The sequence below is a fragment of the Euprymna scolopes genome, chromosome 26, assembly GCF_053919585.1.
Source record: "Euprymna scolopes isolate OS-2025 chromosome 26, ASM5391958v1, whole genome shotgun sequence".
Taxonomy (NCBI): domain Eukaryota; kingdom Metazoa; phylum Mollusca; class Cephalopoda; order Sepiida; family Sepiolidae; genus Euprymna; species Euprymna scolopes.
This window is the reverse complement of record NC_136507.1, coordinates 106,016,184-106,031,063: the sequence shown is the minus strand read 5'-3', so window position 1 is coordinate 106,031,063 and position 14,880 is coordinate 106,016,184. Positions and strand designations below refer to the sequence as shown.

The following is a 14,880-nucleotide window of genomic DNA, read 5'->3' as shown; positions in this document are numbered from 1 at the left end:
TAAAATCTCTTGGTTAATATCCCGCCTACTTAAACCTCTACTCTCTACCTTCCCAGCCCATGTTAACAGTTCCAACCAAGTAATTAACAGACTCAACGATCTACCACACCATCTACTCAAACTATACAGATACCCATTTAGCCTAGACGTCGTTTCTTTATACACCTCCATTCCTGCACATCCAGCCATCAATCTCATGGCAGACATTATAGCATCTAAAAACCCACAATGCTTCGGAATTACTCCAGGAGATCTCTTACAACTCCTCCGTATTATAGTAGACAACACTTACTTTACTTTCCTACAAAACACGTTCAAACAAGTATCTGGACTACCCATGGGCTCCAGTCTATCCGGTATTCTTGCCATTGCTTATATGGACAAACTCGAAAGACACACCCTTAGTACCTGCTATTCTTATCTCCTTTTTACTAGATATATCGATGACATTTTAATTATCACATACTCCCGCGAAGAAGCTATTAACATTTTCCACAAATTCAATAACGCCGACCCAAACTTAAAATTTACTATAGAACACCCAGACTCTTCGGAATCTCTTTCTCTACTTGATTTTAAAATACAAATAAAAAAAAATGGTGCCATATGCACTGAATTCTACAGAAAACCCGCCAGCAAACGCCTCTTCGTACATTTCAAATCTGCGCTACCTCTCAAGGACAAACTAAACTACGCACATGCCGAAATCTAAGGCATACAAGACAAATGCACTAACATCTCCGACAAACATACACACACTAACAATTTCCTACAGACCCTCTCACTAAACGGCTACCCTAATACGATCCTATCCTCACTTAAAAAGAAAAAACGCAACACCCGACCCTTCTCTAACAATTGTTTTCTAAAACTACCCTTCCTCAGTGACAAAATCTCATCTTCAATCCGAAAAGCCATCCACAGCGAGGGGCTCAACATTCAACTCATCCACACTGGATCTACTTTAAGACAACAGCTCAACCGAAAACATCCATCACATACACCTTCCCCTTGTTCACTCTCTAATTGCCCAATATCACACACAGGTTTATGCTTTAAGAACCACGTTGTTTACGACCTACAATGCGCTAAATGCAGTGCATCTTACATCGGAAGCACTACCAGATTGCTTCATCACCGCATTAAAGAGCACTTAAACACTACTGCTTCGTCGTTCTATAAACATATTCGCACTTGCATTAATTCAGAACCAGATTTTCACATCAACATTCTTGCTTCTTCAAGAAACGTAGGTCAACTTCGTATCCTCGAATCTTTAATTATTTCAAAAAATACTCCCACACTAAACAATAGACTGGAATTGAGCTCCGCTTTTATAATATAAGTTTAAAACATAAGAAAAACAATAATTAAAAAAAAAAAAAAAACCTTGCTTGAATAGTCATCTCCCTTGATTCACAAACGCAACAAGTATTTCAAACATCAACTGATTTATTTTAACGTTCTCCTAACGTCATTTTTTGTTCTATATTTCGCGGTATCACGTGGCAAACTCTGCGGCTACTTTTCCAATTTTGAACACTCTTCCGCTGTCTTCTCTTGAAAATGGACTAATAAGTCTGAAATATATTGAGATTTACAACACCATTGAATACAACAGAAAAAAAATTACTGTTTTTTAGAGTTAAAATTTGTGTGAAAAAGAAAAAACAAACAACAATAAAAAAAGAAATGTATTTCTTTTGTTTGCATTTAATTTTACTCTATATAAAAAAAAATCTTGCATTGTTCTTGGCTTTTAATTTTATCTTATAATTTTCTTCAACAATGCTTCAAGCAAACTACAACCTACTTATATATATATATATATATATATATATATATATATATATATATATATATATATATATATATATATAAATTTAGCTAGGTGCTCAATAAAAGAAGAGCAAGATATATTTTATTAATATAAACAAATTTACATGATCGCGACAATGGACATGCTAATGTTTCGGACAAATAGTCGGTCAAAACCAGAAGTCCTCGTCAGGCGACTTAATAGATGGTTGCTTTCCACAGAAGAAAACAGTTCTCAATAAAAAAAAACAAAAAAACTCAGAACTGTTTTCTTCTGTGGAAAGCAACCTTTTAAGTCTCCTGATGAAGACTTCTGGTTTTAACCAACTATTTGTCCGAAACATTAGCATGTCCAATGTCGCAATCATTATATATATATATATATATATATATATATATATATTAAATTGTAATTCAAGGAATTTCAAAAAACTCTCATTGAAATGAAATGAATTGGTTGAGTTTCATATCAAAGAATTTTTATTATTCTAAGCAAGACAAAGAATGTTTTAGAAAGTTTATCTCCTTAACCTATAGGGTTTCGATGTCTACCATCTCATCAGAGGAGTGAAAATATTAGCAAATAGTTATAAAGGTATGCACCCTATTTGCTAAAGTCAGTGAGACATGGAAAGTCAAAGTGAAAATAATACATTTATCAGAAGTCCTCTTGCTTAGAATAATAAAAATTCTTTGATATGAAACTCAACCAATTCATTTCATTTCAATGAGAGTTTTTTGAAATTCATTGAATTACAATTTAATTTATTTGCTCTATCTTGCATATCGAGCAATTCTTGTTTAGATGGGATAACTTATAGAATATTACTGCCGGTAATATTTTGTAAACCAACAACCTCACGTTTACATAACCACTGATTGTTAAATAAAAACTATTCCGAAGTATATATATATATATATATATATATATATATATATATATATATATATATATATATATATATATATATATATATATATATAATGTGGGTGTGTGTACTTTTTCATCTTCTGAAACTTTTGAACATTAAATTTAATTATTACAGAATCAACTAATTTTTAAGTTAATGTGTTATTTCTCTATACCATTTCTGTAAATTACTTCTTAAAGTAATTCATGAGGATTTTCTAAGAATTTTAAAGGTAGAAATGATTTTCTATTCGACAGTTTAAACGCTTCCAAATTCCTGTCAAATTTTGAGTAAGTCATTCTTTTGTTTTGTTTTTCTCAATTATTAACAGGAAACTTGTTTATGGAGAAACTAAGATTGTTCTCCACTTCTCCAGAATTCAACCTAATCAAAACACACACACACACACATAAAACTTTGCGACGTACGTATTAGGTTACGGAAGGAAAAGGTTATTCCAAAATGCATATAAATTGATCAAGTAGTTTGTTATATAAAAAAATCATTTTTAACGATTTTCAGCGATTAATTCATAGTAAATCGTAGCCATTACAATGCTGATTTGGATTTCGTGAGTTCGAATAAAAAATGGCGGAGTTTCCTCATAAATTTGATTTTCTTAGTTAAAAAAAAAAAAACAAAAAAAAAACGACTTGATCAATTTGCGTGATTTTTAGAATATAATATTTTCGTTCCGTGACAAGCGCGACATCATAAATATTTTTCGGTATTTTTTTTTAGGTTGATAGGAACTAACAATTTACAAAAAATACAATAATAATTTTTTCGTTTTCCGTTTCCGGAAATCTAAGTCTGGATGTAATTTTGCATGATCGCTTTTCGGCTGTTGTTGTAGTCTACTAAGAACAATAAGCATGAGGGTTGTCGGTTGATCTATATGAGTACTTTAAATGGTTGTTTTTATAAGAACTCTTCAATCGTTGAAGTTAAATATATTCAAATTGGCGCCACTTTACGAACTATGACATTTCAAACAAACAAAGTTTTCACAAATTTAATACAATTACTTAACGAACGAAACTTTATAACACGACAAAACTTGTTGCGTGCAAATAACACGGAATTCATTTCGTATAAATACGGACCGGCCGGAGCTTCACTTCGTAATAATTTAATCAACAAATGGCGTGAGGACGTTCAGTTTTCCGAAAAAAATGAAGCTTGCTTTTTTGTCGAAAATTCCACATTGATAAATTCTAGGTCCCTTTCGCAAAAAGAGGGTCTCTCGTCGCCCGAATACATTTCGAATATTCTTCGGATGTGTGCGGGGACAATATTGGGACGGACGGACATTCCGTTTACGATCGCTCAAATCGGAGTTTGGGTGAATTACCAGAAGAAAAAGGACGAAAAAATATTTCTCTTTGATTCAAACGAAGTGACTACCCTAACTCTGTTGCATTTCTGTCCGCCGAACTTAACCCAAGGAACATTCGAGACTGTATTGGAGCGGAGATTACGTTGGTGGCAACAGTTTGCCAATAATTCTACGAATTTTCAACAAATGCAGACGAACGAAAATATACCAAAAACCACAAACAAGGACAACCCGTTTCTTTCTTCTTCCGGGATTCAGTTTCACTTTCCGTGGGGCTGGAACCCGGTAGAAAAAATGATTGTTTTGTCTAATAAAACTTATCCTTTAAATAAAGAATGCTCAATTTCTAAAAGTGGTTTGGTTGACGATACACTAACGGCTTCAGTGGTTATATCAAATGTTACCCTCGAAAATGGATTGTTAGCAGTTCTTTATGATTCCTGCGCAGAAAAATCGATAAAAATAAAAACGCTTTCAAACAAGATTAAAGACAAAACAAATCCACTTTCTGCTAATTCGGCTACGAAAAGCAGGACTGTCCTGAAACTTCATCGTAGCTTGTCTCCATATAAAGTCGGCATCGTTATATATGGAAAAAAAGTCAAACATTTGCGACTATTAGCCGAGCGCGTCATAAAAGAGCTAAAAACGTTGAACCTGCAAGTGTTGGGGTTTGCCCCTGCCGAAACTAGTTCCAGCTTAGAAAGTCAATGTCTCGCCTACGAACAGATCGGCGTATTATATCTGGCTTTGATCAACGATAAAAGTCTGGAAACTGGTTTGATCCGAATTCTTGACAATAAAGAAGAGGTCGAAATGGAACCCGTTTATATTTCGAATATTAAAGAATACATAATAAAAAAATTGAAACTTGGTGCTTCTTCATAAAAGTTAATAAAGAGCAACACTGTACTATAGTTAACAACGAAAAAAATCGCCGGGGAACAAATATACAACAAATTCTGTTAAAAAAAGATGTATAATTTAATAGTTTGATATTTTTGGAAACTATTTTTAAGTTTTGTTGTTTCAAAATTTGTTTCGTCAATTAAAGATAGTCGTGTAATATATATATATATATATAAGATAGTTCAAGCTTAAAAAACTTCTTTAATCCAATTGGAAACCACCCCCCAAACTTAGGGTTAATCATACCATAAGTCTTTACACCATAATATTTTTTCAGTAAATGTTTTTATGTATACTTTTTCATCCCAAAGAAGGCATATTGCTATGTGGACATAAGAAGCTACGATTTGGAATTATATCTATTAGGAGACTACGGGGAGTTGAGCAGCAAGATGTCTGTTCAATGTTCACATTGCACTTAAATTTCAACATGTTAGTACAGTCAAGGAAGGGAATTTCAAAATCTAGCCATCTAAGGGAAGAAATTATTAGAGTATAAGACATTTTGGCATCTAGAGACTTCAGTAGTGAAGGGGTGAGATTTTGCTGCTTGTCGGATTATTCAGAAATATGTGTGCCGAGAGGCACAAGTGCTATGTATTCATAAGAGCACATACTGTTAAAGTATTTGTAAAACTGGCACAGGAATGCAACATTGTGGTGATGGTACAGAGGCTATAGCTTAGCCGATAGTGTGGACCCTATTAGATTTGATACTTTTTCTTTTTGGACTCTGTCTCTGAGTGAGAAACTAATGAGAGATTCAACATGGGCAAATTGTGGCTTTGTAAATGTATAAGATGCTTTTTTGTGTAAGTAATTTTCTATCACAGTAAAGGAAGCTTATATATATATATATATATATATATATATATATATATATATAAATATATATATCAAGAAGTAAAAATTAAGTTTACAAGCCAAAAATATTAAAATTTATATAGTAATTTCAACAAAATAAAAAAGCTCAATAGCATGCAAGATAATAAATAGAGCTTATCATAGATGAACACAAATTTAAAGCTGTAAATTATATTTGACATGAATTTATTGCTCGACAGGATACTCAAATAAGAAATATTAAAATTTCCTTAATCTGTGGAGTTTTAAAAAAAAATGCATTCTTCTCATAAGAGGAAAGATATCAGCAAATGAATATTATAGCAATAAATTTATGTTCTTTCTCTCTCTCTCTCTCTCTCAGAGAGAGAGAGAGAGAGATCATTAAATCATTTCTCTCCGATAGGTTCATAAGAGTAGTGGTTGACGGGCAGAAATCAGAGACCCACAGTATTAATGCTGGAGTCCCTCAGGGGTCCATCCTGGGCCCAAATCTCTTCCTGATCTACATCAATGATCTCCCAAAACGCATACTTAAATCATTCGTTGACATTTATGCTGATGACACGACCATCTATGGCAACACATCAAAGGCCGTAAATGACAAAGTTCTCTCTCCTCTGATCTTGAACGTGATGTACAGTGGGGGAAGAGGTGGCTGGTCACTTTTAATGCATCCAAAACCAAGCTTCTATCTTTACATCATCAATGCTCTGATCCCTATCTGGCATCAATTGAACTGGATGGCTCTCGTCTTGGGGAGGCTCCATGTTTTGACAAGCTTCTGAGTTTGACCTTTACTCCTGATCTGAAATGGAACACGTACATCAGGTCTGTTGCGCTGGGAGGATGGTGGGATCCTTCTACCACTCCAGAAGTTATCTCACTACTGATGCAATTCTCTATGTGTATAAAAGCCAAGTATGTCCAAGGTTGGAGTACTGCTGCCACATCTGGACAGGAGCTGCTGAAAACAGCCTATCCTCCCTTGACAGAGTACAAAATAGACTTTGTAGCTTAGTGGGGATGCCCTTTTCTCTTCCCTGCAACCTCTCTCCCACAGAAAAGACGTTGCGAGTCTGTTTTTGTTTTATTGTTATTTCCATGGCAAGTGCTCATCTGAGCTCCAATCTCTTGTCCCCCCTCGCCAATCTTTCATGAGAAACACCCGTCTGGCTGAAACTACTGTCATTAATTTTCCCCACTCTTTATCTGTGCCTGTGGCACTCTCTTCCGTTTGCCTGTTTCCCACCTGATTACAACTTGGATGTCTTCAAGTTCAACATAAACAAATTCCTGACAAACCGCCCTCTTAAGTAAGACACTCTAACAAATCTCCAATACTAATGATTACTACAATACTATCTCATTGATTACTGTACACACAATAACCCTTATCCCTGAGTGGCCTCCGGGCCTTGATAAGTGGTGACCTCCATGTAAAAAAAAATTTTTTTTTTAAATAGATCTTTAACTTTGCTCCACACCATTCATGGCCAAGTTTATCTCTAAAATTGAAAATGGTCCTGAACCTTTTTTAATTTTCCTTGCTAGATAAGAAGATCTATTACGATCAAAACGATCTGCACATCGTAGCAAGATATTACTCTATGCACATAAAGAATAATAAAAAATATATAATTTGCTCTCTTTGATTGAGCACTATCAACAACCCTTGTTGACATTCAATTATTCTTAATTTTGGATATCTCCCTACCTGGAATGAAATAGGCGACCACCTATTTTCTTTGACGAAATTGGTTAAATGAAACTAACAAAACATATTAAAATAACTAAACTTAGAAAAATTGTTCCGAAGTTTAAAATAAAATATCACTTTTTTTTTAATCGTTTTTTTTAGCATATTTCCCCGTTCTTTTCCTTGTTAACTATACTGCACTTTCACCAAAAAAAAAAATGAAAGAAAAGGAACCTAAAAATCCTCAACTTGAGTTGTAAATAATTTAAACAATAAAAATATTTTTTTTTCTTACAAAAAACAATTACGTTTTCCGTTGTTTTAACTTTAGAGATGCGAAGATGCACCTTCATATATTAATAGGTTTCACAAGCTTCTGGGCTTGACTTTTACTCCTAATCTTAAATGGAACACATACATCAAATCTGTTGCCAAGGCCGCTGGAAAAATGGTTGGATCCTTCTATCGATCCAGTAGATATCTCACTGCTGATGCAATTCTCTATCTATATAAGAGCCAAGTACATCCAAGGATAGAGTACTGTTGCCACATCTGGACAGATGCTGCTAGAAAGGACTTATCCTGCCTTGATAGAGTTCAAAATAGACTTTGTAGCCTCATAGGAAATGTCTTTTCCTCTTCCCGGCAACCTCTATGTAACAGAAGAGATGTTGTGAGTTTGTCTCAGCTTTATCGTTATTTTCATGGCAAGTGTTTGACTGAGCTTCAATCTATGGTTCCCCCTCGCCAAACTTTCACAAGAAACACTCATCTAGCTGAAAACACTCAATAATTCCCCCCACTCTTTATCTGTGCCTAAACCTAAACGTAGATTCCATGAGCAAATCTTCTTTGTTAGAACTGCTCGCCTGTGGAATTGTCTTCTGTTTTCCTGCTTTCTAGCTGACTGCAATATGGTTGTCTTCAAGTTCAACGTAAACGAGTTCTTGATGAGCCGTTCTACTTAAGTTAACAAATTTACCAAATTTTCATTACTAACGATTACTATATTGTCCAATTGACTACTATACACTCTTAACCCTTATCCTCGAGTGGTCTTTGGGCCTTGATAAGTGGCTATGCCTATGTCAAAAAAAAAAAAAATGTCTATTGGCTGACAATTTGTGTCTTGTGGTATTGTTGAGAGATGTTAGATACACTTGTATAAATTAATAATAGTCGCAAACATTGCACAGAAATAAAAACATCTTAAAATAATAATGAAAGGATTTATGGCGGACCTGAAAAGAATCAACCCCTCCTCTATAATTTTAACCGATATTCTGCAGTTGATATTTTTTTACAACCTAACCCAGTGTAGTATAAACTCCTCCAACCTTCCCATGTTAAGAACAGCTTTCGGAATAAACACCCCCAACCTTGAAAACTATATTCTATAAAAATTATAGGGGAGGGTTAATCTCATTCAGGGCCACCAGATTTATTTCAGCAGCAGAAAGTTGGACAGTGTCAGAGTGAAGAAAATCAAGAGTTGGTTCTTGTGTAACAGTACATATGGGCATATGTGAGAAAATCAGTGGCAGCCAAAGTATAACTGGCTTGTGAAAATATTAGCAGCAGCAACGGCAGCCATTAAAGCATGTATACAAATTAGCAAGTAAGTGCGCACTTACATCACAAGAAAAGGAGTCAATGCTGAAGTGTCTAGTTGACCAGAACATGAAACAGAAGGAATGTCTTTCTTTGATGCTTTCCACATTCTCTCTGCTGACCGACCATGATTCAAAAAGCAACTAAAGAAGATCTTGTGGGGCAGATGGAATCAATACGGCTTGCAAGCTAATTAATTGATATGTGACCAAATCGATTAGCAGGGACGTCGATTCGCAAGAGAAAATAAATCTTCATTTTATTCTCGACTGCTTCAATTGATTTTCGTTTTGTGAAATTCTTTACATGAAATTACATGCAAACTAATTTGAAATGCGGAAAACATAACATTAGATTCTACTCACACATTGGTTTGAAGTGCATTTTTTTTTACTAGGAGATCACCGTTTAAATGTGCAATGATTTATATCTCTGGGTTATGTGGCAAATTACAACTCTGAATTAGTGGTGGTTTTTGATTTACAGGTGTTTGAACTGAGTTAGGTGTGAAATGGAGCCTGTTGAGTGTTCCACAGTGATCTGGTTTTTGTATTTAAAAGGATGCACAAGAAACTTTTGATGAAATGAAAGGAACATCTGGTAATTATGTCCCATTATATAACTTTGTAAAATGCTGGCATCATGAATTCAAACATGACTGGCTGGTGTTACAAATGAGATCTGTTCCTATTTTGATTTTTTGGTATTAGAGAACCTCCGAGTTTACCCAACCCATGCATCCCTTTCTTTTGCCCCTCCCTCCTCTTCCCTTACTAGGAGGTCACCTTCCACCCCCATTTTACCCTCCATGATACCCCCCCCCACATCCTATAATAAATCATCCCAATCTTAAACTAGAGATTTTCCTGCTTATTTGTGGAAATTTTTGAAAACAGTGGGCAATCTAATATTTAGATCAGGGTTGGGAGGGACCATACTAACCCTAACCCCATTAGGCATTTTGTTTGTTTCTTTTTCTTTAATGGACGTTTTTTAGCTTTGCCCCACTCCCCACCACAAACTTTTGTGTGTGTGTGTGTGTGTGTGTGTATTCAAAGACTTTCAAAATGAATTGAACTGTTTTCTTTACACAAACATACACATAATACATATAATTTATATAAAAAAACTCCAACTATTTTTGCATACATACACACCAATGCAATTTTGACAAAACCCGACCTCATCCCAGCTGTGCTATTAAAAAAGTGCTCAGCCGAAGTAGCTCCAGTTCTCTCCAAACTCTACAACAAATGCCTTAATGAAGCTTGCTTTCCGAGCTGTTGGAAAACTGCTTCTGTGGTACCAGTATTCAAGAATTCTGGCGAAAGAACTGACCCATTAAATTATCGCCCTATTAGCCTCCTCCCACTTTTTGCCAAAATATTTGAGACCTTAATTAACCATGCTCTAGTCCAGCACCTTACAGATGCTAAACTTCTGACCGACCATCAATATGGATTTAGACAAGCCCGTTCCACGGCAGACATCCTCACTGTAATCTCTGAACGCATATACCATTCACTGGACAAAGCAGGAGAGGGCAGAGCGGTAGCTCTAGATATATCTAAGGCTTTTGACAGGGTATGGCATGAGGGTCTCCTCAGGAAGATTAGATCTTACGGTATCACTGGTAGAATACTTAACATAATTAAATCCTTCTTAGATAAGAGAAAAATCCAGGTTGTCCTCGACGGTCGTACGTCTAAACAATATAATATAAATGCGGGAGTGCCCCAGGGATCTATCCTTGGTCCTCTGCTGTTCCTGATATTCATAAATGACCTCCCCGACAAAATTGCCTCTGAGATGGGTATATATGCTGATGACACCACACTCTATAGCAGGCACGACAGGAAAACAAATGAACATATATCTAAAGTAATGGCAGAAACACTAGAGGATGACCTCAAATCAGTAGTGGAATGGGGACAAAAATGGATGGTAACGTTCAATGCCACTAAGACAAAACTGGTTTCATTCAATAATTACAAGAAACCTTCTCTACCACCTATAGCAATGGCCAACAACTCTTTAGCTGAGAGTACGTCTTTCAAGCTCCTTGGCCTAACATTCACAGGAAACATGAGCTGGAACAATTACATCGAGGGCATTGCCAGGGCCGCTGCGAGGAAGGTGGGCTCTCTCTACCGTGCTAGAAAACTTCTAACACCCGAAAGTATCCTGTACCTCTATAAGGCCACTATTCGCCCATGTATGGAGTATTGCTGTCATATTTGGGCCGGTGCATCGGCTACTAGTCTCTCGCTCCTTGACAGGGTTCAAAAGAGAGTCGCAAATCTGATAGGCCCTAAACTGGCATCAAAACTTCAGCCTCTGTCCCATCGTCGAAACGTGAATCCCTCTGCCTGTTCTACAAGTATTATAATGGTGAATGCTCTGAAGAACTGCAAGCACTTGTGCCCCCACGACGTGAACACCCTCGACAGACCCGACAAGCTACAAAATCCCACCCCCACACTGTAGAGATCCCTAGATGTAAAAGATCTTTCTACTCCAGTAGTTTCTTCCCCAGAACTGCTAGACTTTGGAATTCCATTCCAGGTCACTGCTTCCCCAACTGTACTGACATGCATAAGTTCAAGTGCAACGTGAACCAACATCTCGCTGCCCTAATCCCTACATAGTACCCCAGTAGATGTTTCCCCTGATAGTAGCCCCCTACATTAAAGTGGCAATGTGCCTTGTTTGGGGTGAAAATGTAATAAAAAAAAATAAATAAATAAATAAAAAAAACGCTGGGGAATTTATTAAGTAGATTTAACTCCATGGAGTGAATGTGGTATTGTGGTAAATGTTGCCAGTCAAGAGTAATGTCCAAAGTATCTAGTTACCAAAGTACAAAGACTCTGTACCATTCCCCTTCCCACTTCTTATAGGGCTTCATGCCTACGTTTTTTGTATGCAATTTTTCATTTTTTGTTGTTAAAACTGAATTTGTAATTTCCATGCAATAAACTATCTACAGGAAAACTGTGGAAACAGTGTTGCAGGGGGTTTAACAACCAGTTATAAAAACCGGTTGACCATACAACTAAAATATTAAGACACAGAGGCAAAAAGAAAAGAAACAGCAAAGCCAAAGGAAGAATGATGAAAAGGTTGAGGTCAGTTTAAAGACGACAAATCGGCTTTTATTTATGAAAAGGAAATAAGTAAGAATAGTAAGTTGCTGGGGGCTGAAAGTTGTGCTGGGAGGCTGTAGGAAGGTGTGGCAGGTGCTGGAAGGGTGTAGGAAGGATGCGGCAGGCACTGAAAGAACGCAGGATAATGCGGCAAGTGCTGGAAGACTGCAGGATGATGTGGCAGGTGCTGGAAGAGTGTAGATACAGCAGAAACTGGAAGGCTGCAGGATGGAGCAGGAGGCACCAAGGGCTGGAAGGCTGCAGGAGTGAGCTGGAGGCCGCTGGTTGGAGAAGGGAAGTCTCAAGAAGCAGACAGACAGTAATAGTCGCATAGTAGTAGTTTGTGGGTCATATTAGTGTAGAAAACGTAGCCATGACAAGGACTGCTTGAACTGCTGCTGCTGGAAACTCTTCGGCTGCTGGTCTCGACCTGACTAGGAACATCAACGTCACATTTTGGGAGAATTTTTGCTTCCTTGCCTGCTTAACCTGGCTGGCCGCCAACGTGCTGTATTTATGAGAAGACATTGTTACAACATGTGCCGGTCTATGAGAGAAAACAAATGAATAGAATTAATTCTCCGCTGAATCGAATACAACCAAAAGAATTGCACATGTAAATTGATTGTGTTTATGTTCGATGCAGCTCGGAATCAAAATCTCTGTTATTTATTTTCATGGAGAAAAAGTTGAAATTAGATTTACTTCACCTCAGTCCGATTTAAGAAAACGGTTATTTGCCACCAGGTGGTGTATATAAGATTGTTTACAAATTAAAAAAATGGCTGGCGTAGTAAAATATAAACCACAATGTAAGCTCATTGCGACAACAGTTTCCAAACCTGGTCATCCTCCTTCTGCCATTGATTAAGCATTCAACAGTCAAGTTGATGCTGCCATTTTGAAAGAGCAATATGTGACTATTTGCCAAATAGCCTAAGAGGTCAAGATTAATACAGGGTTTGTGGAAACTATCATTCATGGCTATTCGCATATGAATAAGATGTCTGTCAGATGGATTCCCAGGTTGCTGACACTTTTCCAGAAGTGAGAACGTGTTGAGTGCTTGAGGATGAATTTGATATGTACTAAGAAGATGAGTCAATTTTTTTCAAAATACTAATTACACAGGATGAAACCTTGGTCTGTTACTTTGAAACACTTTGGACTCACTAACTCCAATAAAACGAGTGCTGCTCACAGTCCTCTGAGATCAGGATGAAGTAGTGATGACCAATTTCCTGGCAAAGAGTACCACAATTACAGGAGTCTATTATGCTTCACTTTTGAGAAAATTAAGTGAAGCTGGGGAGGGGTACAAGCCTGAACTACAACTTTCCTGGTGACTGAAACAAATTATCCGGTTTTCAAACCTAAATAGTTTAAGGAGTAGGTCCTATCGCCCAGCTTTCACACTCCTTCTTTGTCTATTAGCCACATGCAGAGGTACAATTAGGGACTCATCAAAGACATCCAGTGCTTAGCCTTGTTTCCTGCTTCGGACAATGGACAGCATGTCCTATCCCTTTTTTCCTCCCATTACTTTTTTCTCCCATCTCTCTTAATTTCAGCAATTTAGTGATGCTTGCTTGCCACTCTTGTCCATGCAACTAGTCTGAGCAGCTCTTGTCTGACAGATTGAGAGTACAGGTTTGACAGTTTATCTGGCTGCTGTTTCTGATTGACAGTACAGGAGTCTTAATTTTTTTGTAATACAAATACCTAGCCGAGTCTTGCTCCCCTGAAAGCTGTAAAATTGCCTCTGTTGTTCCAGTACTTAAGAATTCTGGTGAAAGAACTGACCCGCTCAATTATTGCCCCATCAGTCTCTTTCCCCTTTTCACTAAAATCTTTGAGTCTTTAATCAATCAAGCACTAGTCTACCATCCATTAAATGCTAAGCTTCTTTCTGACCCCCAAAAAATCGTATTTAGACAAGCCCATTCTACTGCAGATATTTGAACTGTCATCTCTGAACGCATATACCATGCATTAGATAAGATTGGGGAAGCCAGATCTGTAGACCTTGATATATTGAAAGCATTTGACAAGGTTTGGCATGAAGGGGTTCTCACAAAAATTAAATCCTATGATATTCTTGACAGATATTCAACATAATCTGGTCCTTCTAAAGAAAAGAAAAAACCAAGTTGTCCTCGATGTCCGTACATCCACACAACATGATATTAATGCAGATGTGCCCCAGAGGTCGATCTATGAACTTTTATTATTCCTGATATTCATAAATGATCTCCCTGATAAAATTGTATTTCAGATGGATATATTTTTTGATAAAACCACGCTCTATAATAGGCATGCGGGATAAAGGATTGTATACATGTACAAGGTAATGGCAGAAATGCTAGAAAATGACCTTCAGTCTATGGTGAAAATCGGGGCATAAACTGATGTAAGTATTTAATGCTACTAAGACTAAGCTTCTTTCCTTTAACAATTACAAAAAAAAATTTGTCAAACAAGGATTGCCATGACAAATAACACACTACCTGAGAGACCCCCTTTCAAACTCCTTGGCTTAACATTTACAGACATGACATGTCGTCTGCATAAATGTCTACGAATGATCTAAGGATGTAATTTGGG

General features: G+C 36.7%; 2 protein-coding genes across 2 annotated transcripts in view; one reads left to right on the top strand and one right to left on the bottom strand.

Annotated features, from left to right (window-relative positions):
• LOC145248347 (centrosomal protein of 290 kDa-like) overlaps positions 1 to 3,641 on the bottom strand; it is a 234,847-nt gene extending 231,206 nt beyond the window's left edge. The window contains exon 1 of the mRNA XM_080110263.1: positions 3,487 to 3,641. The gene's annotated coding sequence lies outside the window, so the exon portion shown is untranslated. The remainder of the gene's footprint in view (positions 1 to 3,486) is intronic.
• On the top strand, positions 3,400 to 8,049 carry LOC145248349 (DNA polymerase subunit gamma-2-like). The gene has a single exon (XM_080110264.1). The coding sequence runs from the start codon at positions 3,628 to 3,630 to the stop codon at positions 4,954 to 4,956; it is 1,329 nt and encodes a 442-aa protein (XP_079966390.1). The 5' UTR covers positions 3,400 to 3,627; the 3' UTR covers positions 4,957 to 8,049.
• The last annotated feature ends 6,831 nt before the right edge of the window (positions 8,050 to 14,880 follow it).